The sequence below is a fragment of the Cydia fagiglandana genome, chromosome 8, assembly GCF_963556715.1.
Source record: "Cydia fagiglandana chromosome 8, ilCydFagi1.1, whole genome shotgun sequence".
NCBI classification, from domain to species: domain Eukaryota; kingdom Metazoa; phylum Arthropoda; class Insecta; order Lepidoptera; family Tortricidae; genus Cydia; species Cydia fagiglandana.
Genome location: NC_085939.1, coordinates 14513183 through 14539326, shown reverse-complemented (window position 1 = coordinate 14539326; position 26144 = coordinate 14513183). Strand labels below are relative to the sequence as shown.

At 40.7% G+C, this 26144-nt stretch overlaps 1 protein-coding gene across 1 annotated transcript; it reads left to right on the top strand.

Annotated features, from left to right (window-relative positions):
• The first annotated feature begins 14402 nt into the window (after positions 1–14402).
• Positions 14403–25962, top strand: LOC134666939 (macrophage mannose receptor 1-like). Its single transcript, XM_063524247.1, has 5 exons — positions 14403–14466; positions 18248–18356; positions 19140–19363; positions 24541–24762; positions 25799–25962. Exons 1-5 carry the CDS (start codon positions 14403–14405, stop codon positions 25960–25962), a joined length of 783 nt encoding a protein of 260 aa, XP_063380317.1.
• The last annotated feature ends 182 nt before the right edge of the window (positions 25963–26144 follow it).

The following is a 26144-nucleotide window of genomic DNA, read 5'->3' as shown; positions in this document are numbered from 1 at the left end:
CAGCGTCTCGTTGGCCAATTCTTCGAGCGGCACCCACCCGGCTTTGCCCGCGCCGGCCGTCATTTCAAGGCCCATCACTCAGGTAAGAAAGAGAGATATTTATACAGTATGTGTCTGACCATGGGGCTTTAATTCCAGGGCTTGATTTTACTCGCTAAACTGAGCTACTTTTACTATGGGACCAACCCTAAAATCGGGGAAATTTTTTTGGCTTTTCTATAGAAAACGACATCTGATCAGCCAAAATGTATGAAAAAGTAAAAAATAGTTTCGGGATTTCGGGGTTAGTGCCATAATAAAAGTAGCTCAGTTTAGCGAGTAGAATCGAGCCCAGGTTTTAAAGCCCGATGGTCAGTAATACCCTGTACCTATAGGGCTACCTATTTATTGACCGAACGAAAGGACTCAAAAAACCGCGAGGAGTGGCGCCGCCTGGTGGAGGCCTGTGTCAAAGACAACCTGGCAAAGAAAAATAAACAGAAAAGAAAAGAGTAACAACATAAATAGATTTAGATTTAGATTTCTTTATTTCAAGATGAAAATTACACTATAAATTTGCTACATTCGTCAAAATTATGTTTATCTTCTCATCATGATCGTCAAAAATTACATTATATATTTAAAATAAAAAATATTAAGATTAATAAAATTGTGTCTCCCAATAAGGATCGTCATGTACAAAGAAAAACATGTCAAACAATTGAATATAAACCAAGTTAACATTAAAGTCGATGTCAACATAAATAATTTGTAACTGTCATTAAAATGTCGAATTTAAACATAAAAAAATATCACAAAAGAACAAAATGTCATGTTTAAAATACAAATCTACAATTTAATAATAAATAAAATTACATATGTTGTTACAAATTCAATTCCATGTACTCATTTACAGAGTACAGAGGGTTATCCAACAAAAGGTTTCTCAATTTGCGCTTAAATGTTTCGTCACACGGCTCATTTCTCAGAGCGGCAGGTAGGTGCTCGTAGTAAGTAGGGCCGATGACTCGTGGGTTCTTTCTTGAAAGTGCCATGCGACGGGGAACTGTTCTCAGACGCCCTGCAGCTCGAAGCAGTTTGCCCGGAAAGTTAATGCGTGCAAATTGGGATAAATTCTGTCTTACATATATCAGTACATCGAACAGGTACTGTGAGTAGTGCGTCATTATACGTTGAGAACCAAAAAGCTCTTTACAAGGGTGCCTGTCTTTCACACCGGCAAGTGTACGTATTGCGCGTTTCTGCATTATCAGAACTCTTTTGGCATCTGTTGAATTGCCCCAAAGCAGTGAGCCGTATGCCATGATAGAGTGGAAATGCGCAAAGTACACCTGCTTTAAGGCTTCTGCTGAGATAAGTGGCTTCAGTTTTCTCAACGCAAACGACGCACCACCCAATCGATCACAAAGGTTGTCTACATGGCACTTCCAATTTAGAGTGTTGTCAATCATAAACCCTAAGAACTTACTCAATAAATAATACATCTTCAATAATACATCTTAATAAATAATACATAGATAAATACTTCTATAATTGTAAAATAAAATGTGAAAATACCTAAATAAAAGCTATTTCAAATTTAAATTCAAAAATTGACCGAACGTTGGTGAAAGTCTAGGCAAAAATTCATAGGCATGTGCGGATATTCTCCTCTGCGGTTATTCTTCTCGGGAGTGAGCAGGTTTGGTAGTTAGATTTAATTTTTATCCCCCATCATACCACTACGTCGGAAAGGGACAAACGATTATTATCGGCTTGTCAACTTTAGTAAACGTTTATGAATAAGGGGGTATGCATTTTTGTTTTTGGAAAGTAGGGTATTTTATTAGTGCATTTAATTTTACATGCTTATACGTATTTGTATGCCTAGTTTACCCTGTGGGTTGGAAGGTCAGAAGGCAGTCGTTTTCGTAAAAACTAGTGCATACGTCAAATCATGGGATTACCTAGTTGTCAAGCGGACCCCAGGCTCTCATGAGCCGTGGCGAAATGCCGAGATAACACGAGGAAGAAGAAGACGTATTTGAATGTAAATGCTCGATATTCATAACAAAAAATGGCGATTCTGATTTAAAAGGACTGCTCACACTGGTTGGAACACTTGAGATGTAATGACTGTTTGTCATTAGGCATCATGGATGGCTGCAGATGCCTAATGGCGATCGTCGAGATAATAACTAGGCGTGGGCGAATGAGACCCAAGCCCACGGCCTCGCAAAGCCAACCTTTTTATTAACTTTAACGGCTGGTCGAGGTCGTGTCAAAACAATATAATAACCGTAACAAATTACACCACAATCGGCCTCTAGAATTTCAGATTTATGGAGATGGATCGTGTGACCTAACCCCGACAATTCAAAGCCAATAAAAAATGGCCAGTCCAAAATGTCTGCGGAAATGTGAAAAAGATGTGGGATGCGACAGACGCTTATACGAGCTGAGTTATCGGCTTCTTTTATTAGAAATACATATTTATGGGGAAATGAATGAATGAATGACTTATTCGTTTGAATACATATACAGCGCATGCACTTACATATATACTATATTTTGCCATTTGTCATGTGAAACTTGTATTGTATTGTAGGAACAATTGCATCATAAGTCAGAAACGTACATGTGACACCCTTAATATAGGAACATCCATTGCCTACGAATACCGCTTAGCGTTACTTGTTAGTCTCCATAGGCTACGGTGGCTAAAATCGAGAAAAAAACTCTTTAAAAATTGAATTTAGCGCTACACAAGTACCAGGGCCTCATGAGTTACGAGAAGGTGTCGTTGACCAACCCGCCGTGGGGCGCGGGGCGCGGCGGCCGGGTCGCGTATCAGTATGAAGGTACAATAAATAAAAGTGACAACCCTAAGCGCCAACGCAAGAGTAGGCAAATAAATTGCCGAGCGGCCTTAGATTCACTACTGTTCTTAGTGTACTGTGACAAAAGGCCCTAGCTATGTTTACATGCAGCAAATACAATTTGAATATTTACAGTATTTACATATACATTATTGCATACAATTTCACAAGTACCTACATATTAAATTAAAACTTAAAGCTAAAGAATTCATCTAGACCAGGGGTCTCCCAACTTTTTTACCTGAGGGGCTATATTGCGCCTCAGAAACCTTCGCGCGGGCCACCGTCGGCGCCCGTATCAGGTTGCTGCTGTTAGGGCTGAACCCCTGGGTTGAGCCCTGATCTAGACTCATCATCATCTCAGCCATAAGACGTCCACTGCTGAACATAGGCCTCCCCCTTGGATCTCCATATGGGGGGTGAATGCCATAATCGCCACGCTTGGCAGGCGGGTTGGCGATCGCAGTCGAGTACACCGAATTTGAGGGAAGCTGCTGCCCGTCCACCGGTGGTCTTGGATGTAGTTTAAGGACATACCCGGGTCCTGATCTAGAGTATAAAAACAATATTTTTTTGAAATTATTATAAGTATGTTAGAAATAAGCTTTTAAAGTGGTTATAGCTCAAATGCTTCATTTTAGAATTGAGAACCAATACACGTATGGCAGTTACGAGTAGATTAGCATTAATTGACTAGCATGTTACTCGAATTGCATCGTGGGTTGGCAAAGCATAATATTATAGTTGTAATTGATATGGATTCCACAAATCAATGCCTGCTTCAATGAATTTCCTGATAAATGTGCAACGCACTTCAATTGGTACAGTTATTACACCGCTACAAACTGAATAATTAGTAGGTAATGCCTGACTTTAATCGGGTGGAGTCTGTGCGGAAAGAGAAGTTGTGGAATTTATGATACATTCTACGACTCTTCTCTTTTCGCAATGAGTATATTCTATAGTCATCACCATCATCTCAGCCATAAGACGTCCACTGCTGAACATAGGCCTCCCCCTTGGACCTCCATACGTGCCGGTTGGAAGCGACCCGCGGTCTCCACTCGAGCACTTCTATAGTAATTAATAGTTTTTTTTTTGTTGCCAGGTAATAGAAACAGGAGAAGAAGGCAGCCAGTTCCTGTATCGTATCACCTGGGCCCGAAACGGTCTGGCAAAGAGTACGGGTCAGTCACAACCACGCTATGAATGAATTGGCCAACCATATGCGTGTCGATTAAGCTGATGTAAGCTGAAGTGGCAATGGGCAGGCCACATTGCACGCAGAGAAGATGGCCGATGGGGTCGAAAAGTGCTCGAATGGAGACCACGGACTAGCAAGCGCAGCGTAGGACGTCCACCTACAAGATGGACAGACGACCTGTCCAAATACACGACGACCTTGACGACCTTGTTTAAGGTCGCCGGAAGACGCTGGATGCGGGTCGCTTCCAATCGGCACGTATGGAGATCCAAGGGGGAGGCCTATATTCAGCAGTGCACGTCTTATGGCTGCGATGATGATGATGATGATGATGCGTGTCGATCCTGAATTTACCAACCACAAATGGGGCATTCCATGAGTTGTCCCGTACAAACGCATTTTATTTCGTATTATAATAAAGCAAAATGCATCGCGTAATGCATTGCGTAATGCATCGCAGCCATAATGTGATTTGTAGTGTTTAGTTTTAGAATATATTTTTATAATATGTATGCTAGTTTTAAGGTATTTATGTATGGGCCACTAGTTGCCTGAAATAAAGATTTCATTCATTCATTCATTATGCCTGTAAATTTTCAGTTTCGTTTGTACGGGAAAATTGCAGACAATTTCGGATAATGCTCTAATCCCCCAATTTAAATGCGCGCTATCAATGAAACCGCCAATCACACGCGCGCTGGAAATTGAGTCGACCAATCGAAATTAATTAAGTGAGCAAAACTTGGTGCAAATGGTATTGGTAACTTAAGGTAAGATCAGTCAAAAAAAGCGTATGTACATGTACCTGGGTCGATCTAATAGTATCTAAAGGGGCCCACTGATTAACAGTCCGCCTGACGGTATCGCCTGGCCTGTCAGTTGTTCGGAACTGTCAAAATTTTGTTCTAACTGACAGGCCGATACCGTCTGGCGGACTGTTTATCAGTGGGCCCCTTTATGTATCTATGCTTGTAGCGGTTTACAAAATCTTTATTATTATACTTGACGATGAAACGATGAAATTGTGATCTGAAGTAGGTAGTTAATTGTAAATAAAATCATAAAAAAATATATAATTAGAATTTTCATTATTGTGTTAAAAATCTTTAACCCATAATAGGGCAGGGTCAATATGCTTACCTCTTTATTAGCTTTTATATTCGAAAAACTAAACAAATTATTACTTACTCATTTTTATAAAGGTCACACAAAAACATGAAAAACTTATTCATTTATATTAGGAATGATAAATCCTTACAAATTATTCCCATCGGAATATTGTTTACACCCTAAACTCAAATGGCCAGTTTAGTTAGCTTTTGCACAAAAAAAATACTTTTACAAAATTGCGTTATCAAAATACATAACGTATGTAGTTACGTAATGTGTGTATAACGTCACAACAACTAACGGTATGGACCGAGGTTTCCACTAAAGTAATTTATCATGTCTAGGTACAATATATGTGGGCGGCACGCTTCTACTTTCATTATAATTCAAACTCTGAGAGTAACATGACTCATCCCATAGCTCGTTGTCACATGCACCGTGTTGACGTACGGCTAGCAATGTACAAATTGCAGAACATTCCCAAAAAGCGGAAACGTTCTCGAGAATGTTCTCAGAACATTCCTGCAACTTGGAAATTATTGTTTAAACAAGAGAATATACTTGAAATAAAGTTTAAATAGGCATAACTTAAAACTAAATGTTATTATGCATATATTATTGTCTATTACAGTTAGCTATTTTGTTGATGTGATAAATTTACCAATAAGTTGCTTAAATTCTCACTGTATATCAGAGAACATTTCGACTTTCGACAATTTTTTCCAAAATTTTTTTTTTGTTTCATTAGAGTCTAGAGGCCTCTATCTACCGCCGTGCCAAATCTCAGCGCGCTCAGACCAAAATTAAAAAATTAAAAAAAAAAGTCGGCCATTTTGATTTTTTTTTAATGCAGTTTGTTTTGTCTTGGGGCCCTCTATGACATTTGGTCGAGGACCCCCCGCCTATCACGCACCGTTTAAAAGTTGCCATACAAAATAAAAGTGGCCAGTTTTCCCGCAATTGTAGCATTTTTCTAAAAAAAAAAATTTTATAGGTATCTAGGAGACCCCAAGATTCCGTGACCAAAATTTCAGTGCGCTAGGACAAAATTATAAAAGTTTTAAAAAAAAGTCGGCCATATTGAAAAAAAAATGGCGGCGTCAAAAACTGCCAGGGTCCCTCTATGACATTTGTTCGAGCACCCCCCACCTAAGTCTGACCGTTTGGCCGACCGTCATATTACATTTTTCTGACCGGAAGCGGACGACCAAAAGTCGGAATTTTCTGGGGGTAAGGACTACACCTAAACTATCGTGAACATTCATGGTATAAACTACCATTAATAAATAAATTCTCGTTCTCGAGAACATTCTCAGAAGTTACCGAGAATTTCTCATGTGGAAAGTTTCGCAACTTTGGAAAGTTCTCGTGCGTGCATTGCTACGTACGGCCCGATCCGAACTTTTCCTGCCAAGTTTGTTGCCGGTCCCATATTGGGATACCCTCCTCCAATTGAGGGGGGACTTTAAATCTTCTCGAGGCAGAGGTGTAGGGTCGGAGCCCGTGTAGCTTTATTTGACATTCATAAGCGCATTGCAATATGCCTACTTAGCTATCCTACCGACTGCGCCAATGATAGATGAATAAAAGATCGAGATCCATAGCAGACTGGTTTATTTTCAAAATGTGCAACTACCGACATACTTGTAAGTCTACCCTACGTAACATAAACTATCTTTCAGATACGTCAGTTAATAGATCTCGATGCGATATGATTTAGATTATGTTAGTGTCAAATGTGACGTTTCTTCAAACAATGACATCACTTCACACTAACGTACCTAACGTAACGTCACTGACACATCTAATTAACAGATCTAGAAACGATATGGATTAGATGTGTCAGTGTTAAAAGTGACGTTTTTGTTTGAAGACACGTCACATTTGACATTGACATATCTAATCCTTATCGTTTCTAGATCTATTAATTGACGTATCTTAAAGATCGAATCGGGCAGGTAGTGCCGAGTGTACTGCCTTATTAAGGGTTAAATTGAAATGTTAAACTATTTAGCCTGTACTTTAAGTGTTAAATATTGTACTTATATCGCAGTTTCTATTTTTGTATACGAATTTATTTAGTTGTAATTAATTATAAAACTTCCCTGAGACTTCGACACTACAAATAACTTAATAAGTTAGTAACCAGTTTAAAACTATTTTAATTTAGTTGGAATTGTTGTCAGATATGAATTCACTGTTATGAAATAAAATTAAGTACTAATGAAAACAGTTCATTAGAACTTAAAAAAAAAACTAGATTTAGTCATTGAAATATGTGTAATATGTGTTGTAGTTCAAATGTAGTATTCCACAAACATCTACATGTTCAGTCGACTTCTGATGCCGTGTTCAAAAACATAAGTAACTTGTACTTTGTAGGCCTTTTTGTATTATGTATGAAGGTACGGAACCCTTCATTATGCGTGGTCTAACACGCACCGCACTAAGTCGGTTTTTTTTCAACTTGAGCTTGAAAACTTGAGCTTACTGTCGGACTAGGTCGATCAAAATTGTCCTATAATATCTATATGTAAATTTATTTATTTTACGCTGAAAACTGAGCTAGATGAGCTATCTGTATGATGACGAAGCCTACGCTGTGGATCTAAATGTTTTTTTGGGTCAGTAAATTATTATTTTAATTTATTTAATAGTACCTAGTCAATAGGTAATAAGAACCTGACATGTAAAATTCTATTTTTATCAATAAAGAATTGAATTGAATACCAGTTGTACCTAAATAACAATTAATGATTGTTGTGGAACCCCTACGATCACGGAAAAATGCCGTACTTTTACAGTTTTGTTTTCATGCAATCGTGGATAAAATAAATGGGAAAAGTTCGAGTTGGTTATCTTGAATACGAATTTATTTAGTTTTAGGTAATTTAATTGTTGTCAATAGTTACGAATTAAATGTAATTAAATAAAACTCTGGATGTCTATTGAAAATAAGTAGAGGTATAGTGAAGTTTTATACATCATGTACAGTCGAGTGTAAAAATATTTATAGGTACTGATATGCTAATACTAATACATATGTGACTGTATCTGCTGATCACTACTAAAGTAAAAATCTGGATACCTTATTAATCAGTGTTGTAGAAATATCGTTTTATATAATATAGGTACATATGTCTACACTCGACATGTACAATCAACTTCTGAAGCAATGTTCAAAAATATCTTTACAACGAGTTTATTGTTGTTAATTTAATACATAATATTAAGAGTCAAAAAAAATATCTTGCGCATCCGGAAATCGATCTCCATTTTTATTACATACAATAGTATCTACGTATTTTAAAAGGAACCTTTATCAAACGGGACCTGTCGGCTCCGTTGGGCCTCTACATTACCTACATCACACAGACATTACATTACATTATCTAGTTTCAATAAATGTTATACTAGTTATCAAAAAAAATGGTACACTAATTTACAGTTTTAGACAGGGGTTCCGCCAAAATCGACTGAAAAACCCCAACATCCATTTCTTTATAGCCTAGTCTAGTCTAGTACCTACCTAAAGAACAATTAATTCGTGCTGACACCGTAAACTTACGACTACAGAAAAAGGCGTTATTCATATATTCATTTTCAACTATATCAACTTCAGAAGCCGATGTTGCTCGAAGATATCAACTAACCGTCATCATAGTTTTATTTTCATCCCTTACAACATAAGTTCTTAGAATACTATATGCACTATTATTTTTCACAAAACCGAACTCCAATTTTGTATTCCGACCGGGATTCATTTCCGGCCATACATATGAGTAGAGTTAAACCAAAAAAGCCTGCAGCGACTTTGATAGCACACGCAGTGCAAGTGTCATTTTAAATGTCAAATATCTATCTAAGTCTAAGGTCTAAGTCTAAAACGTTTAGAATGCGTTTCTTTTTCAGTCGGTTCGCAACACTAACAATTCTTCATAAGTAACATAATTATGTTTTCACCACACCAGCTCGGAAAGGCTTACTTTGCACTTTAAAAACTGATAGCAAAGTTGCATTTTATTCACATGTAAGGCAAAATAATCAAATGCAAATTTTGAGTTGTTATCTTATATTTCCTGGTTGAATTGACTTTAAATGATGATTTGGGATGATAAATATTTAATAACATTCATTTGGATTTGATTTGGTTTTATTGTGTTTGATATTTTACATTTAATATTTGCTTCGGTTGGTGTGGTGAAAAATTTTGTGTTTCACTCGGGGGCAAATTTTGTTTAACCCTCGTGCTTTGAAACCCTCGCAACGCTCAAGATTCCATTTCTCGAACCACTCGCTACGCTCGTGGTTTAATTATGGAATCTTTCGCCTGCTCGGGTATCTATATTAGCACAAGCGGTTAAACAACAACTTTGCCCCCTTGTGAAACAAATAACTATTTATAATTTTAAATTTTCTTCGCTGTCCTATTTGGATAAAATAGTCTGTATATTGGCGCAAGCAAGAAGCGTTGCAAATAGTTATATTTCGATTAAATATGTCAATCAATATTTGTCTACAATTTGTTAGGCAACAGTTTTTTCATGTTTGTAACCTTTCTACTAAATTTAAGCCAAGCTATTTATATGATCTCTTTGAAATAATACATGTGTTCTGTAGCTTGCATACCCCGGTTTGACGGGAGATATTTTAAATTGTTAGTGCAAGGACAAATAAAATGTACTTTTTAAGTCGATATTAATAAAATTATGATGGAAATGCATACCGTTATGTAATTCTAAAATATTATAATCTTATTATAATTAAAATATTATGATAATATGCAATTATTATTATAGTTTGTCAAAATTATTCAAGTCAATGCTATGTTGAATATTTATAGTTGCCATAAACGAATGTAAGAGCTCTTAGTTTAAGTTCAAGGAGAAGTCATATTTGTTACGATAATTTAGAAATTAATTCGTATCGATATCGATAAACTTTAAAGTCAATATTTCATCAATCACTAGCATATTGTACACTTTTGGCCCCGTATGGCCCCGTCAAACCGGGGTATGCCTATAAGTAGACATAGAGATGTTTCTAGCACGAACGCGCGAACGAGGCAGACGCTAGTGACTTCGTTCCAATATTTATAATCTGTATCTTTAGTTATTTAAATAAAAGTGAACAATTTGTACATTTTCGGGTGGTTATAACATTTATTGGTTAACCGACCAAATACAAAACCGCCTGGATCAGTAGTTGAACGACCTAACTTTACCTACATTATTTGACCATGTAATGTTTTCATCTACCCTCAACTGGCTTAAGGAGCCATTTGAGGATAGATTTCGTTTACTTTTATTTAAATACCTACAGATATTAACATAAGTTTCATATCCAAACATATATCACAGGTTTTTTTTAATAAATTTGGAAAAAAAAGACCAAAAATAAATTAAATATCGAAAGGAAGTCACTAGCATTTCCTCGTTCGTGCTAGAAAAATCTCTATGTCTACGTATAAGTAATTTTGAACAAATAATAAAAATAGCCGTTAGATGTTTCGTACTCACTTTGATAAATAGAACAAACTTGATGTAACTCCATATGGAAATAAAAACTCAGAATTTAAATCAACAATATTTTGTTTTATTTCAGTACTTGTGACGTTTTCAACGAAAAGGTACATTGTCGGCTGTCGATAACGTTGATTTCAAATTTTAGCTATATGAAATTAGCGCCTTATTAACAACCGGAAATAAATACCCTTTTGGTTAAGAATGGCACATTTGATCGAACCATGCGAATATTTTAAAGGTGCAATAGTGTCAGAAAGCGGAGTTTTTAAAAAGTCCTAGGGTGACTGGTATTTATTGGCCACTCGGTAGTAATTGGCCACTCCTAACAATAAGGTTTCTATTGGCTTTTTATTTCTGATTTGTTAGGAATGGCCAATCACTAAGAGTGCCTAGCGCTATTTTGGATCACAATACGGCTGTCATAAATTTAATTAGCAATCTTGAGGCCTTTCACGGGGTTAGGGTTGCCATACGTCCGGATTTGTCCGGACATGTCCAGATTTTTGACCCTTTGTCCGGATTGCGGCATGACTTGGCATGTGTCCGGATTTATAGGAATGACTTTATAAAAATAAAATGCGCGCCCGGGGAGGGGGCTACGGGGTTGGGCGAAGGGTAAGGGAAAAGTAGATCCACGATACAGTACACCACAGAGAGCAGCGCGCCGCCAGGGCGTCGTTCAAGCTACGCCAAATCTCTGCTACAAGAAATGTCCGGATTTTAGTGTGATGTCCGGATTTTTATCAGGACATTTAATTCTTCCATATGGCAACCCTACACGGGGTCGATTGTTTAAAATATAATGATAACTTTTCGTTTATTACTTAAATACCTTAATGCTAATCAATTCAACACCAACAATAATTTATTTCAAGTGACGTTTTAGCGCGCCTGCGATATTGGAATAGCACTTGCGTTTAAGGATTTTAATTTGCGTAGGCGTTAAACCAGGTTTATGTAAAGATAAGAATTTATCAACAATTTTTCTAACGATACATAGTTTATTTTATGTTACATCACTTAAATATCACAAAAATTTTCCAGATCTAGCAAAAAAAATCATTTTATTTTATAACTTACCTACAAGATTCATTTCGTGTGATTATGATATGCAATGGATCACAGATCACAGAGACAGGTGTTTAATGAACATCTAGAAAAAAAAATGTATACCTAATTCAATTATATTTCCACTTGAGCGCCTTAGCAGCTCCAATCTATGTAATGGCGACTGTACACGCGTTCCGGCTTCCGATTTAGCTGCAAATATAAACTCAATACGGTTCCGGGAAAGTATCCAGACACGGGTGCGTTAGTAGAAAATGCAGTGTTATTTTTCAATTGACCAATGTAGAAATGGACGAACGACGTCAATGCCACAGTCAGTAAATGGAGAAGGATATTTCCAGGAAAATTGATACATGCACAAACCCTAAAAAGGTCAAATACGGCTTTGTCTGGACATCTCAGCAGATCGAACAAGGCTACTTTGCTACTTAAAAACAGTGAGTAAAATCGCATTTTGCTCACTGAGTGAGACGGAATTACATTCAAGTGACCTTCATTTTCATATGTAATTTCAACATGCGGGGCCAACTCGCTACGCTCGTGAATCTATTATAGAATATTTCGCTTGCACGGGACTCAAACTAAGCACTCGAAGAAATATCAAACTTTGATCTCTTGTTGTAGAAATAAATATTGTGTTCCTAAGATGTATTTAAGAAGTGGAGCCACCCAGATTTTTGGTGCAGGTAGGGGGTGGGGGAGTTTTCAGCGTGGGCGAAGTCTGAGGTTAAAAGTGGTTTAAGTTTAGGTTCTAAGTCAAGTTTGGTATCACTTTCAAACAAACAAACAATAATTATTTGCAAAAAAAAGGTAACGTTTACAGGTCTTAATTGTAAGTGGACAGTATTATGTTTCACCTTTTCAGCTGTATACAAACAGTATGCAAATCTATGAATGTATCTTAAAAATAATTACAATTGAAAACTTAATAACTATAAACAACTTTCTTATTTAAGAATTGTATTTAAAAAAAAAAACATAAAACCTTTCCTTTTATTGTATGATATGGCTATATTGTATAATCCAGAAATTTTCAGTAGTAGGTACATAAGTAGGTAAATGCCAAACAAAGCGCCAGCCACTTTAAGGTACCTTTTTAAACGAATATAATATGCATAATTGGCGGTCTGAGGGCATTAACATTTAAAACCTTAAGTTCATCAACATGTTTATTATTAAGGAAAAACTCTAAAAAAAAGTGGCGGGCGGGCCTGTCTTTGGGAATACCTGCCCATTTAAAATTAGAATCCAGAGAAGATAGTAGTCGCCGGTCAATTATTTGCTCGATACCGTGTGGTTTTGCAATGAATCAAATTATTTTTGTGCATCTATTTGTGTCTGTGTTTTTGACAGCAGCCGGTATGTACATGATTAATAAAATTCAAAACATCCTGTTAAGGATGACTCACGCTAGACACTATAATTCATTTAATTTAATTGAGTTTATTTAAAATGGCCTTCTATGTTTTTATTTATTCTTCTTCTTCTTCCTCGCGTTATCCCGGCATTCTGCCACGGCTCATGGGAGCCTGGGGTCCGCTTGACAACTAATCCCATGATTTGACGTAGGCACTAGTTTTACGAAAGCGACTGCCATCTGACCTTCCAACCCAGAGGGTAAACTAGGCCTTATTGGGATTAGTCCGGTTTCCTCACGATGTTTTCCTTCACCGAAAAGCGACTGGCAAATATCAAATGATATTTCGTACATAAGTTCCGAAAAACTCATTGGTACGAGCCGGGGTTCGAACCCGCGACCTCCAGATTGCAAGTCGCACGCTCTTACCGCTAGGCCACCAGCGCTTCTATGTTTTTATTTATTATAGTCATTTAATATTTTTGTTGTTGGCATTTAAGGGGTTCCGACACGATGGTACTGGCGCGAAAGTATCGGAAGTAAAAGAAAATTGTAATAGATGAAATATCAAATTATATATCGAAATATTTAGAAATGCTTCGACTATTATTCTGAATAAGCTATATTTAATTTTGATCATATTGATAAGACATTTTCATAAGAAGGAAGTATTTTTCTCTACGTGTTCGATCTGCCTCTACTTAGGGCGTACTGAAAATTCACGTAGTAAAAATAAGTCGTCTCATATATCAGAATACAGAAAATTTCAGTATGGCCCACGTATATACCCACGCAAGCTTATCAAAAGACCGGAATTCCTAGAACCATGAAATCCAAGGAGATACAAATAATATGATATGACACATTTCGAAAAATATTTAATCAACTTTCGCTACTTTTATGAAATTTTATGTCGTCTCAAAACATATGGACAGACGAGGTATAGGTAGGTAGATGTTATCAATTAAAAAAATACAGTAGTCTAAGAGTAGGACAAAGCTAACTCTGTATTTGCAATAACTAAGTATGGTAATATCAAACATCGTATATTTTACTGACACGCCCACACTTTTTCAAACTCGAAGGGTAGGATCATGGTAGGATGACACCTTGACAATAGAATTTTGCGAGATTTGGCGTTTTTAGGTTATGGATTATATGGAGATAACAAGTGTCATCCTACCCTTTGAGTTTGAAAAATATTACGATACCTATTATTAGCTCTAGCGTTTCCAACAGATGCATCTCCAATCGAACTCCGAGAAGAAAATAAATCAGAAATGGAGATGACGTTATCTCATGGGCTGGAGAAGATACTTCCAGGGAAGACGTTAGACTTAGACGGTAAGAATGTACCAACAGAACAAATATCGACAGATCTGGGGCCAAATTCGACATGTACAACTGTCGGATATCGCATCCACGTCAAATCAACAGTTTATTTCATTGCATGTTGTCAAAATGTGGTGACATTAGCAATCCACAGTTAAGTGACAATCAAACCGAACCACCCCGAGGTTAGAGTGGAGTTTTGGTTGTACCAAATGATATTATACAAAGGTAATCGAATCAACACTTGATAGAATCAACATGCAATAAAATGAACTGTTAATTTGACGTGGATTCGAAATCTGAGGAGTTGTACATGTCGAATTTGACCCCATGTTTTGTCTAAACTATCTACAGGTACCATACCGGATCAAAAGTCGAACTGACTAAGCATTCTTTACTCATAATAAAAAATCTTACGATTGTTTATTTTTGGTTAATAATTTTCGCCTAAGAGCAATTTCAAAGTTATAATGGAATCTCTTTAGAAGTATTTTTTTAAGATTATAGCCACTTACAAATACCTACTCATACTCAGGTTCGATTTATAAAAACGTAGAGCCTGCAAAAGTTCCATGGCTCCTCTACACGATGGGCCAACGCCAGCTACTTCAAGGGACGCTTATGCTTTAGAGGAAGCGAGTGATATTGCTATCTCATTCTACCACATGGCTGCGTCCCTTGGAGTGGCCGGCGTTGGCCCATCGTGTAGAGGAGCCATCAAAAGTGTAAATAACCTTTACAGATACATTATCAGACGATAACACAACGACAACAGAGCAGGCACTGGAAAATATGACGCTACTTCGAGAGTCGACTCCAGTTCAGGACTACTTGTTCTACCGAATGGCGAACGGATCGTTCAAACTGCATCGCACTCCAGCCACCTGGACAGATGCGCGTCTTTTATGTTATGATGAAGGTTAGACACAGAACATGATACCGCTGTAGCGAAGAGAATTTGAAATAGAGGCGGATTGTCAAAGTAAATTATTTATGTAGCCACAGTAAATTTACTGCCATCTTTCGACAGAAGATTATCTAAAACTGTTAGAACGCCATTTGATTTTGATCCTTATTCCTTCACTGATATGTGTTAACTTGTGAAATATTGAAATTAAAACCATCTACTCGACAGTACGCCAAATTAACATCTATCAGTGAAAGATCTATTAGACGTCTGGTCAAAATAGCTCAACTTCCATTTAAGGTGGTTCGCTTTTCATACAAAATTCAATCAAAGCTCATTAAGTAACTACACACTATTAGTACACAAATATTACCGCATTTATCTTCTTTCGAATATTCGTTTGCGCGAAATTAACAGGAAAACAATGTTTCATACAGAAATCATGCAAAAATCATAGTTAACTTTTCATCAATTTTACGTATGTGTGTGTCACAAATGTCGTGTACAGATACATTTGCGACGTTGCCATACCAATTCCGACGTTGCCGGGCTGACCACGGCTCGAATTTGGAGTGCCGTCATGTTTAGTGCAATTTTGTTGACACTGATATTTGACAGGTAGTTAATTGACCTAAGCGAGAAGTTCGTCAGCTTAGCTAAGAACTATCATGGCGTGTTATGCAAACAGTCGCTTTTTTGCTTGCAAACGGAAGATTCCCGGTTCGATCCCCAGTCACTGTATGCTGGAACATAACTTTTTGTATTTTTGTTACACCTTAATTTCGTATTGTTTTTTTATTTTTATTTAATTTTTCTTATTATCATAAATCGATTATTAAGTATGGGCTACACGTATTCTTTTATTTTTACAAAGATAATTAGAAATTATACTCTACCTAATCTCTCTGATTTTTACAATCAGGACATCCTCACTGCAATAAAAACCGGGCAAGTGCGAGTCGGACTCGCGCACGAAGGGTTCCGTGCTATAATGCAAAAAAAAAACAAAAAAAAGCAAAAAAAAACGGTCACCCATCCAAGTACTGACCACTCCCGACGTTGCTTAACTTTGGTCAAAAATCACGTTTGTTGTATGGGAGCCCCATTCAAATCTTTGTTTTATTCTGTTTTTAGTATTTGTTGTTATAGCGGCAACCGAAATACATCATCTGTGAAAATGTTAACTGTCTAGCTATTACGGTTCGTGAGATACAGCCTGGTGACAGACGGACGGACGGACGGACGGACGGACAGCAAAGTCTTAGTAATAGGGTCCCGTTTTACCCTTTGGGTACGGAACCCTAAAAAGAAGTGTATAAAATTTCCTGTGGTTAAAAATAATGGACTTTGTCTATGAATGACGAGTCGGACTCGCGCACGAAGGGTTCCGTACCATAATGCAAAAAAAAACAAAAAAAAAACGGTCACCCATCCAAGTACATACTAACCACTCCCGACGTTGCTTAACTTTGGTCAAAAATCACGTTTGTTGTATGGGAGCCCCATTTAAATCTTTATTTTATTCTGTTTTTAGTATTTGTTGTTATAGCGGCAACAGAAATACATCATCTGTGAAAATTTCAACTGTCTAGCTATCACGGTTCGTGAGATACAGCCTGGTGACAGACGAACGGACGGACGGACGGACGGACGGACGGACAGCGAAGTCTTAGTAATAGGGTCCCGTTTTACCCTTTGGGTACGGAACCCTAAAAACTCAATTATTACTATAGTTTGTTTTTTTTAGCATTAGAAATAAGGTAAACAATCTTGACGTGTCCTTTAATTGAAAAACACATTTTAAAAATAAGTTACGGCAAATATGTAACAATTATAAATCTAATACGATCATTTATATTCTTCTGCTTTCATAAGTAATCGTTTTTGATTTTTAAAAAACCTGATAACACTGAGTATGTGGGGGAAGCGCTGCTGGCCTAGCGGAAAGCAATTCGGAGGTCGTGGGTTCTAACCCCGGCTCGTAACAATGATTTTTCGAACTTTTGTACGAAATAGCATTTGATACCTATTTATACACCGATACCTATTTTTCGGTGAAAGAAAACAATGTGAGGAAACCGGACTAATCCAAATAAGTTTACTCTCTGGGTTGGAAGGTCAGGGCAGTCGCTTTCGTAAAAACTAGTGCGCATGCCAATTCTGGGATTAGTTGCCAAGCGGAGATTGAATATCTGGGAGACCGACCAAAGCTTACAAAACATAAAAACTCAAAAATGCGCGTTTTCTCATAGACCTACCTAAGAGATCAAACCCCTTATAGCAAATTTCATCGAAATCGTTAGAGCCGTTTCTGATACCATCCAAATATATAAATAAATAATTATATATCTAATAATTGCTCGTTTAAAGGTAAGATAACACAAAGGAGAAACAAAAAGAAATTACCTACTCGCACCAGTCTTGAACCCCAATCCTCTTGCACGTATTTCCACGAACATACCGTTACGCTATTGCAACATACTTACGTTGTGTGAAATTGTCTACTACAAGGATCACGGAAACACTGTTTGCATGTGTGAGTAATAGTAGGAAAAAGCGTGACAGCAACACTCCGTCGAATTAAAAAGGTGGTTTTTGCACAATGAAGTATTCAATGTTTATTTTAAAAGTTCAATATTTACTTAAAGAGTGCGCGAAACATACTTTTAAGTATACAAATACCAAGACCATTTCACAAAAAAATAAAATCTGAAAATTTGCAAAAGTGGTGCCATCTAGCGAGAGTTGAGTTTTGAGTAACCTAGGCGAACCACCTTAATAGATGACGCTGAATATTGAAGGAACGAGATTCACATAAACAAAATCAACATCTAGCCACATACATATTTTTAAATATTATTTTGTGTTGTGTATATCTTGTCACAGGTGCGGAACTAGCTTCGCCGGAAGACGAAGCCTTGTTGGCGACCATGAGCAAAGTGTTGCTGACGAGCAGGCAGCCGCCGCTGTACGTGTTCACGGGGGTGAACGACTTGTATTCTAAAGGATTTTTCGCTTCCTTGAGAGGTATACTTACTTACTTACTTGGTCGGCGCGATGACCCAAAATGAGTTTTGGCCTCCAACACAAGAGCCCGCCACTTTGATCGGTCAGGAGCGGTATCCCGCCAGCTTTCGCCGACTCCGAGCTCACGGAGATCTGCCTCCACTCTATCTGCCCAACGGTATTTAGGACGACCAACAGGAGGTATAAAGAAATATAATACACACACACACACATACGCACGCACGCACTCACGCACACACGCACGCAAACGCAGAATAAATAATAGTACTAGGTACAGAAGATTCACTCTCTAAATAAATGCGTCTGTTACGACAGATATGATTTTTTCTTTTCATTTAGCTATTAGTTAGACACATTATTGGTAAAACGAAACTTTGAAATATTTAATTACATTCACGCTAGGTGAGTACTAATTGTAATTAGCAATAGAAATCAGTTCAAAACATTATTATAATATCCAGGAGTAGATAATATCATTCGTTAATTATATTCTGGCAAACCTATTTGAGATTCTGGTCGAAAAGTGCTCGAATGGAGACCACGGACTAGCAAGCGCAGCCTAGGACGTCCCACACAAGATGGACAGACGACCTTGTTAAGGTCGCCGGTAGACGCTGGATGCGGGTCGCTCCCAACCGGCACGTAAGTATGGAGATCCAAGGGGGAGGCCTATGTTCAGCATGGTGGACGTCTTATGGCTGAGATGATGATGCTGATAAAATCTGTTTGCCAAACAAACAGTTCTTTACAGATGCAACTTTGTGTCAACCCTGCAACTTGTCTCAGGCACCCCGCTGTCAGCGATGCCGGTGCACTGGGCGCCCGAGGAGCCGGACAACGTCAACCACGGCGACAACTGCCTGGTCCTGCAGCGCAACGGCCTGCTTCGCGACGCCAAATGCGACGACGTCTACCCCTTCATCTGCTACAAGAGGCAGACAACGAGCGGGTTTAATTTCTGCGGCACTGATACAGGTATTTGGCAGGCAGGTTGGGGCTGCCAGTTTTGCGGTCGTGGTTGCCGCTCAAGTATTGGCTTATACAGGCATGAAAAACGTTGTCACCCTGCCTGACACTGTTTGTATAGTCTGCAATAGACTGAAAGGCCTATGATGATGATGATGATGATGATGATACAGGTATAGTCGTGTGGTTTTAAAATGTTGGGATCCACTTAAGAGACTAAGGACGATGAATGGCATTGTTATCTTTTGTTAAACCAAACCGCTATAGTTAGTTTTTTACCCGACTACGGCAACGCAAAAGGAGGGTTATGATTTTGACCGGTATGTATGTGGGTATGTATGTATGTATGTATGTTCATCTGTTCCCTCATAACTTCTAAAGTACTTATTATAATTTAACAAACGATGTGTCATTCGAATCGTCTTAATCGTCCGCTGATTATAGGCTATATGGCGTCACAAAAAAATGAACACTGCTCCCTCCAGAGGTCATAAAGTCACGAACCAAAAAACTAAAATTAAGTAATGATGATGTGTTACACATCATTGGAAAGAGCTCAATTAGCACATTTCAAATATATAAATATTGTTAGCTTTTGCACCCGGCTTCGCTTGCATGCGCCAGATAAAACATTAATTTATCGGTTAGGTGATTCGAACTATGAATCTACAAGCGCTCTGGATTCTATCCGCGTGTTACTCGACTACGACGATACAAGAAGGTTTTTGTAAAAGAAATTTGTTTGGCCGCTATACATGGTGTTTTTTTAATGTCCTGCAACATTTTATAACGTGAATAGGTATAGAAGTCCTGATCAGCCAAAACGTATGAAACAGTCAATTTTTTTACAAAATATGTACGCGTTCCGAAGCCGGGCGCCTTCGGCGCCCTCGTACTAAAATTGTCGGGCGTAGCCCGACGTACGCGTTCCAGAGCCGGGCGCCTTCGGCGCCCTCATACTAAAAGAGTCGGGCGTAGCCCGACGCACGCGTTCCAAAGCCCGGCGCCTCCGGCGCCTTCATACTAAACGTGTCGGGCGTAGCCCGACGTACGCGTTCCAAAGCCGGGCGCCTTCGGCGCCCTCATACTAAAAGAGTCGGGCGGAGCCCGACGTACGCGTTTCAAAGCCGGGCGCCTTCGGCGCCCTCATACTAAAAGAGTCGGGCGTAGCCCGACATACGCGTTCCAAAGCCGGGCGCCTTCGGCGCCCTCATACTAAAAGTGTCGGGCGTAGCCCGACGTACGCGTTCCAAAGCCGGGCGCCTTCGGCGCCCTCATACTAAAAGAGTCGGGCGTAGCCCGACATACGCGTTCCAAAGCCGGGCGCCTTCGGCGCCCTCACACTAAAAGAGTCGGGCGTGGCCCGACATACGCGTTCCAGAGCCGGGCGCCTTTGGCGCCCTCATACTAAAAGAGTCGGGCGTAGCCCGACGTACGCGTTCCAAAGCCGGGCGCCCTCGGCGCCCTCATACTAAAAGAGTCGGGCGTAGCCCGACATACGCGTTCCAAAGCCGGGCGCCTTCGGCACCCTCATACTAAAAGAGTCGGGCGTAGCCCGACATACGCGTTCCAAAGCCGGGCGCCTTCGGCGCCCTCATACTAAAAGAGTCGGGCGTAGCCCGACGTACGCGTTCCAAAGCCGGGCGCCTTCGGCATCCTCATACTAAGTGTCGGGCGTAACCCGACGTACGTGGTCCAAAGCCGGGCGCCTTCGGCGCCCTCATACTTAGTCGGGCGTAGCCCGACATACGAATTCCAAAGCCTGGCGCCTTCGGCGCCCTCATACTAAAAGTGTCGGGCGTAGCCCGACATACGCGTTCCAGAGCCGGGCGCCTTTGGCGCCCTCATACTGAAAGAGTCGGGCGTAGCCCGACATACGCGTTCCAAAGCCGGGCGCCTTCGGCGCCCTCATACTAAAAGTGTCGGGCGTAGCCCGACATACGCGTTCCAGAGCCGGGCGCCTTTGGCGCCCTCATACTGAAAGAGTCGGGCGTAGCCCGACATACGCGTTCCAAAGCCGGGCGCCTTCGGCGCCCTCATACTAAAAGAGTCGGGCGTAGCCCAACATACGCGTTCCAAAGCCGGGCGCCTTCGGCGCCCTCATACTAAAAGTGTCGGGCGTAGCCCGACGTACGCGTTCCAAAGCCGGGCGCCTTCGCCGCCCTCATACTAAAAGAGTCGGGCGTAGCCCGACGTAGGCGTTCCAAAGCCGGGCGCCCTCGGCGCCCTCATAGTAAAAGAGTCGGGCGTAGCCCGACGTACGCGTTCCAAAGCCGGGCGCCTTCGGCACCCTCATACTAAGTGTCGGGCGTAACCCGACGTACGCGGTCCAAAGCCGGGCGCCTTCGGCGCCCTCATACTTAGAGTCGGGCGTAGCCCGACATACGGGTTCCAAAGCCGGGCGCCTTCGGCGCCCTCATACTAGAAGTGTCGGGCGTAGCCCGACGTACGCGTTCCAAAGCCGGGCGCCTTCGGCGCCCTCATACTAAAAGAGTCGGGCGTAGCCCGACATACGCGTTCCAAAGCTGGGCGCCTTCCGCGCCCTCATACTAAAAGAGTCGGGCGTAGCCCGACATACGCGTTCCAGAGCCGGGCGCCTTTGGCGCCCTCATACTAAAAGAGTCGGGCGTAGCCCGACGTACGCGTTCCAAAGCCGGGCGCCCTCGGCGCCGTCATACTAAAAGAGTCGGGCGTAGCCCGACATACGCGTTCCAAAGCCGGGCGCCTTCGGCGCCCTCATACTAAAAGAGTCGGGCTTAGCCCAACGGACGCGTTCCAAAGCCGGGCACCTTCGGCGCCCCCATACTAAAAGAGTCGGGCGTAGCCCGACATACGCGTTCCAAAGCCGGGCGCCTTCTGCGCCCTCATACTAAAAGTGTCGGGCGTAGCCCGACGTACGCGGTCCAAAGCTGGGCGCCTTCGGCTCCCTCATACTAAAAGAGTCGGGCGTAGCCCGACGTACGCGTTCCAAAGCCGGGCGCCGAGGCGCCCTCATACTAAAAGAGTCGGGCGTAGCCCGACGTACGCGTTCCAAAGCCGGGCGCCTTCGGCGCCCTCATACTAAGTGTCGGGCGTAACCCAACGTACGCGGTCCAAAGCCGGGCGCCTTCGGCTCCCTCATACTAAAAGAGTCGGGCGTAGCCCGACGCACGCGTTCCAAAGCCGGGCGCCGAGGCGCCCTCATACTAAAAGAGTCGGGCGTAGCCCGACGTACGCGTTCCAAAGCCGGGCGCCTTCGGCGCCCTCATACTAAGTGTCGGGCGTAACCCGACGTACGCGGTCCAAAGCCGGGCGCCTTCAGCGCCCTCATACTAAAAGAGTCGGGCGTAGCCCGACGTACGCGTTCCAAATCCGGGCGCCTTCGGCGCCCTCATACTAAAAGAGTCGAGCGTAGCCCGAAGTACGCGTTCCAAAACCGGGCGCCTTCGGCGCCCTCATACTAAAAGTGTCGAGCGTAACCCGACGTCCGCTTTCCAAAGACGGCCGCCATCGGCGCCCTCATAGGCACTAAAGGAGTCGGGCGTAGCCCGATATAGGCGGCGCTCTGCGTGCATTTCTGTACTGAGGACGCCCTCATACTAAGTGTCGGGCGTAACCCAACGTACGCGGTCCAAAGCCGGGCGCCTTCGGCTCCCTCATACTAAAAGAGTCGGGCGTAGCCCGACGTACGCGTTCCAAAGCCGGGCGCCGAGGCGCCCTCATACTAAAAGAGTCGGGCTTAGCCCGACGTACGCGTTCCAAAGCCGGGCGCCTTCGGCGCCCTCATACTAAGTGTCGGGCGTAACCCGACGTACGCGGTCCAAAGCCAGGCGCCTTCAGCGCCCTCATACTAAAAGAGTCGGGCGTAGCCCGACGTACGCGTTCCAAATCCGGGCGCCTTCGGCGCCCTCATACTAAAAGAGTCGGGCGTAGCCCGAAGTACGCGTTCCAAAACCGGGCGCCTTCGGCGCCCTCATACTAAAAGTGTCGAGCGTAACCCGACGTCCGCTTTCCAAAGACGGCCGCCATCGGCGCCCTCATAGGCACTAAAGGAGTCGGGCGTAGCCCGATATAGGTGGCGCTCTGCGTGCATTTCTGTACTGAGGACGCCCTCGCAAAAGTAATATAAAGTGAGATCAAAAAGTTAGTAACGAAATCATGACCCCAAAATTAATTAAATAAAAAATTAGTTCAAAAACTAAAATCCGACTACTGCAAATCGCGCTCTAAAAAGTATGAAACAAGATAGAATTCTTATCTAAAATTATCAAGCAGGAAATATTATAAATGTTACCATTTTTTTTATATAAAAAATACAACGTAATATAATTTACTGATTTTTTTTATATATTTACAGAGATTCAGAGGATAGCCGTGGTCGTATGCCTCATTACTTTTAATTTTATAATCGTGGCATACGACCACGGCGATCCTCTGAATCTCTGTAAATATATTTAAAAAATCAGTAAATTATATTACGTTGTATTTTTTATATAAAAAAAATGGTAACATTTATAATATTTCCTGCTTGATAATTTTAGATAAGAATTCTATCTTGTTTCATACTTTTTAGAGCGCGATTTGCAGTAGTCGGGTTTTAGTTTTTGAACTAATTTTTTATTTAGCATTAGAAAGAACTTGCAAGAAGGTAAGCGATCTTGACATGTCTTTTAATTGAAATACGCTTTTTAAAAATCAGTAACTATTACTTATGAAAGCAGAAGAATATAAATGGTCGTATTAGATTCATAATTGTTACATATTTGCCGTGACTTATTTTTTAAACGTGTTTTTCAATAAAAAGACACATCAAGATTGTTTACCTTATTTCTAATGCTAAAAAAACGAAGTTTAAGTACTTGTATAAAATTAAATGCAATAACATCAAAAAATTCTAAACTTAATACTTTAATTACAATACAGCTTTAGGATTTGGGATTCTGAATTAAATAAATGTAGCGTCGTTTTAAAATGACGATGAATGGAATTGCTATCTTTTGTCAAACCAAACCTCTAATTACCTGTGCAAAATGAAGTGCAATAAAATCAAAAGATTCTAAACAGATAAGATAACATACAGCTTGAAGAACTTAATACTTTAATCACAACAAACCTTTAGGATTTAGGATTCTGAATTAAATAAAATGTGTTTATAAAAGCGCTTCTTTAATTGAGTGGCTCGTTAAACAGCATAATTATTGTTACAGATTATATATATGACAAGAGCACGAAATCCTGTTACAAGTTCCACACCGAAGTAGCAACATGGCACGAGGCCTACGCCACCTGTTCCCGCGAGGCCGGACACCTGGCTATTGCCAACAGCGATGTAGAGGCGAAGGCCCTTAGTCGCATGTTTCCTAAGGACTGGAATGTGGCCGCCATAGGTTTCAGTTACTGGAGAAAGGACTTGTGGGTGACTATTCATGGTAAGTAACTAAGTTTCTATATACAAGTACATAGTGTACCCCATGTAAATACGTATAATGTTGCCACGCCCTTGTAGGGTCCATGCTGTACTGAATTAAACTTAAACACCTGTAAAACACCATGGATGCATCGAATAAATGATTATGATTATACTGAGGCGGAAATGAGAGGAGGCGGAATGCGGACCAAAAGCATTGGTTGTAATCCAGCAGAGCGGAGACAAGGTGGATTCCAACGAATGCTATTGGTTGATTAAGGCTGTCTTTCCACTGAGGCGGAGGGCTGAAATGAGCACGCATTAGTATGAGAGCGTCATTATTGTCATTAATAACCCGTGAAGTCACTTGATATAAACATATGTATGTAATTTTCTAGAAATTAGGTACCGACTTATCTTGAAATTCCGTGGCCGGGCCGGAGCTTCCGGAGCTTCGTTTTCTATAGAAAGCACCATGTGATCACCGATCAGCCGTCATAGAAAATGACATCCGCCCGATCTATCGTCAGTCATCCCTTAACACAAGATTTGAAGCACCGTATGTATGTAAGCTACATAAAATTGTACAAAAAGAACAAGTAGTACCGTAAAATAGAGTGAGTGAGGTTAAAACTGAAATTCAAACCTCGATAACATTTTATGTTTACATATGAAAACTGAATGGTGTATATAATAAGTGTTCCAGACGTTTGTATTTTAGTTTTTATTTTATTTTGGGTAGTTCCATTTCATAACTTTGACGATAAAGAGGAAAACTCACCTCACCCCGTAGTGCCTCGTATTTGGGGTGAGAGGGGTTTTCATACAAAGGTGATTTTAGAAGATTGTTGGAACGATTTTTTTTTATTATGCGTATTACTATAGCTCCATTTTAAATTGGAATACATTATTTTTGTAGCAGTAGCCTTAAAATCCCTTCTCACTCCCCTCTCAAACCTTTTCTCCCCATTCGTAACCCACCTCTCCCCGCGAAACCTACTCACCCCGTTTTACGGTAGTCAAAACTCACTTTCCAAATCCAATGTTTTGTCGTATAGGTGAAACCTTATCAGAAGCAGGCTACGAAACCTGGGGTAAGGGGGAACCGAACGACTGGCAGGGCCAGCGCTGCGGAGCAGTCTTCGCTGACGGAACCCTCGATGACATCGGCTGCCTCCGCTTGAGCGGCTATATTTGTGAAAAGAAGTCCATCTACGTATAAAGCCTTGTACCTTTTTGATCTAGTGCTCGCATGGCTAACGCCGTCTCCGAATAAAAATATCAATGTTCTCTTAAATGTTTCATGATTGGTGCCATTACCATAGGGGAATAATATCAAGAAACCATGAAATTACTTTTCCTGAGTTTTAATAAACAGTCTTCTAGCAACGTTCTTCAAAAAAT

What these genes read in the sequence shown, in the direction of transcription:
- LOC134666939 (XM_063524247.1), top strand. Translation starts at nt 14,403, where the DNA reads ATGGAGATGACGTTATCTCATGGGCTGGAGAAGATACTTCCAGGGAAG. An exon ending in TTTCTGCGGCACTGATACAG is followed by an intron (nt 19,364 to 24,540) that starts GTATTTGGCAGG and finishes TTATTGTTACAG; the next exon opens with ATTATATATATGACAAGAGC. An exon ending in CTTGTGGGTGACTATTCATG is followed by an intron (nt 24,763 to 25,798) that starts GTAAGTAACTAA and finishes TTTGTCGTATAG; the next exon opens with GTGAAACCTTATCAGAAGCA.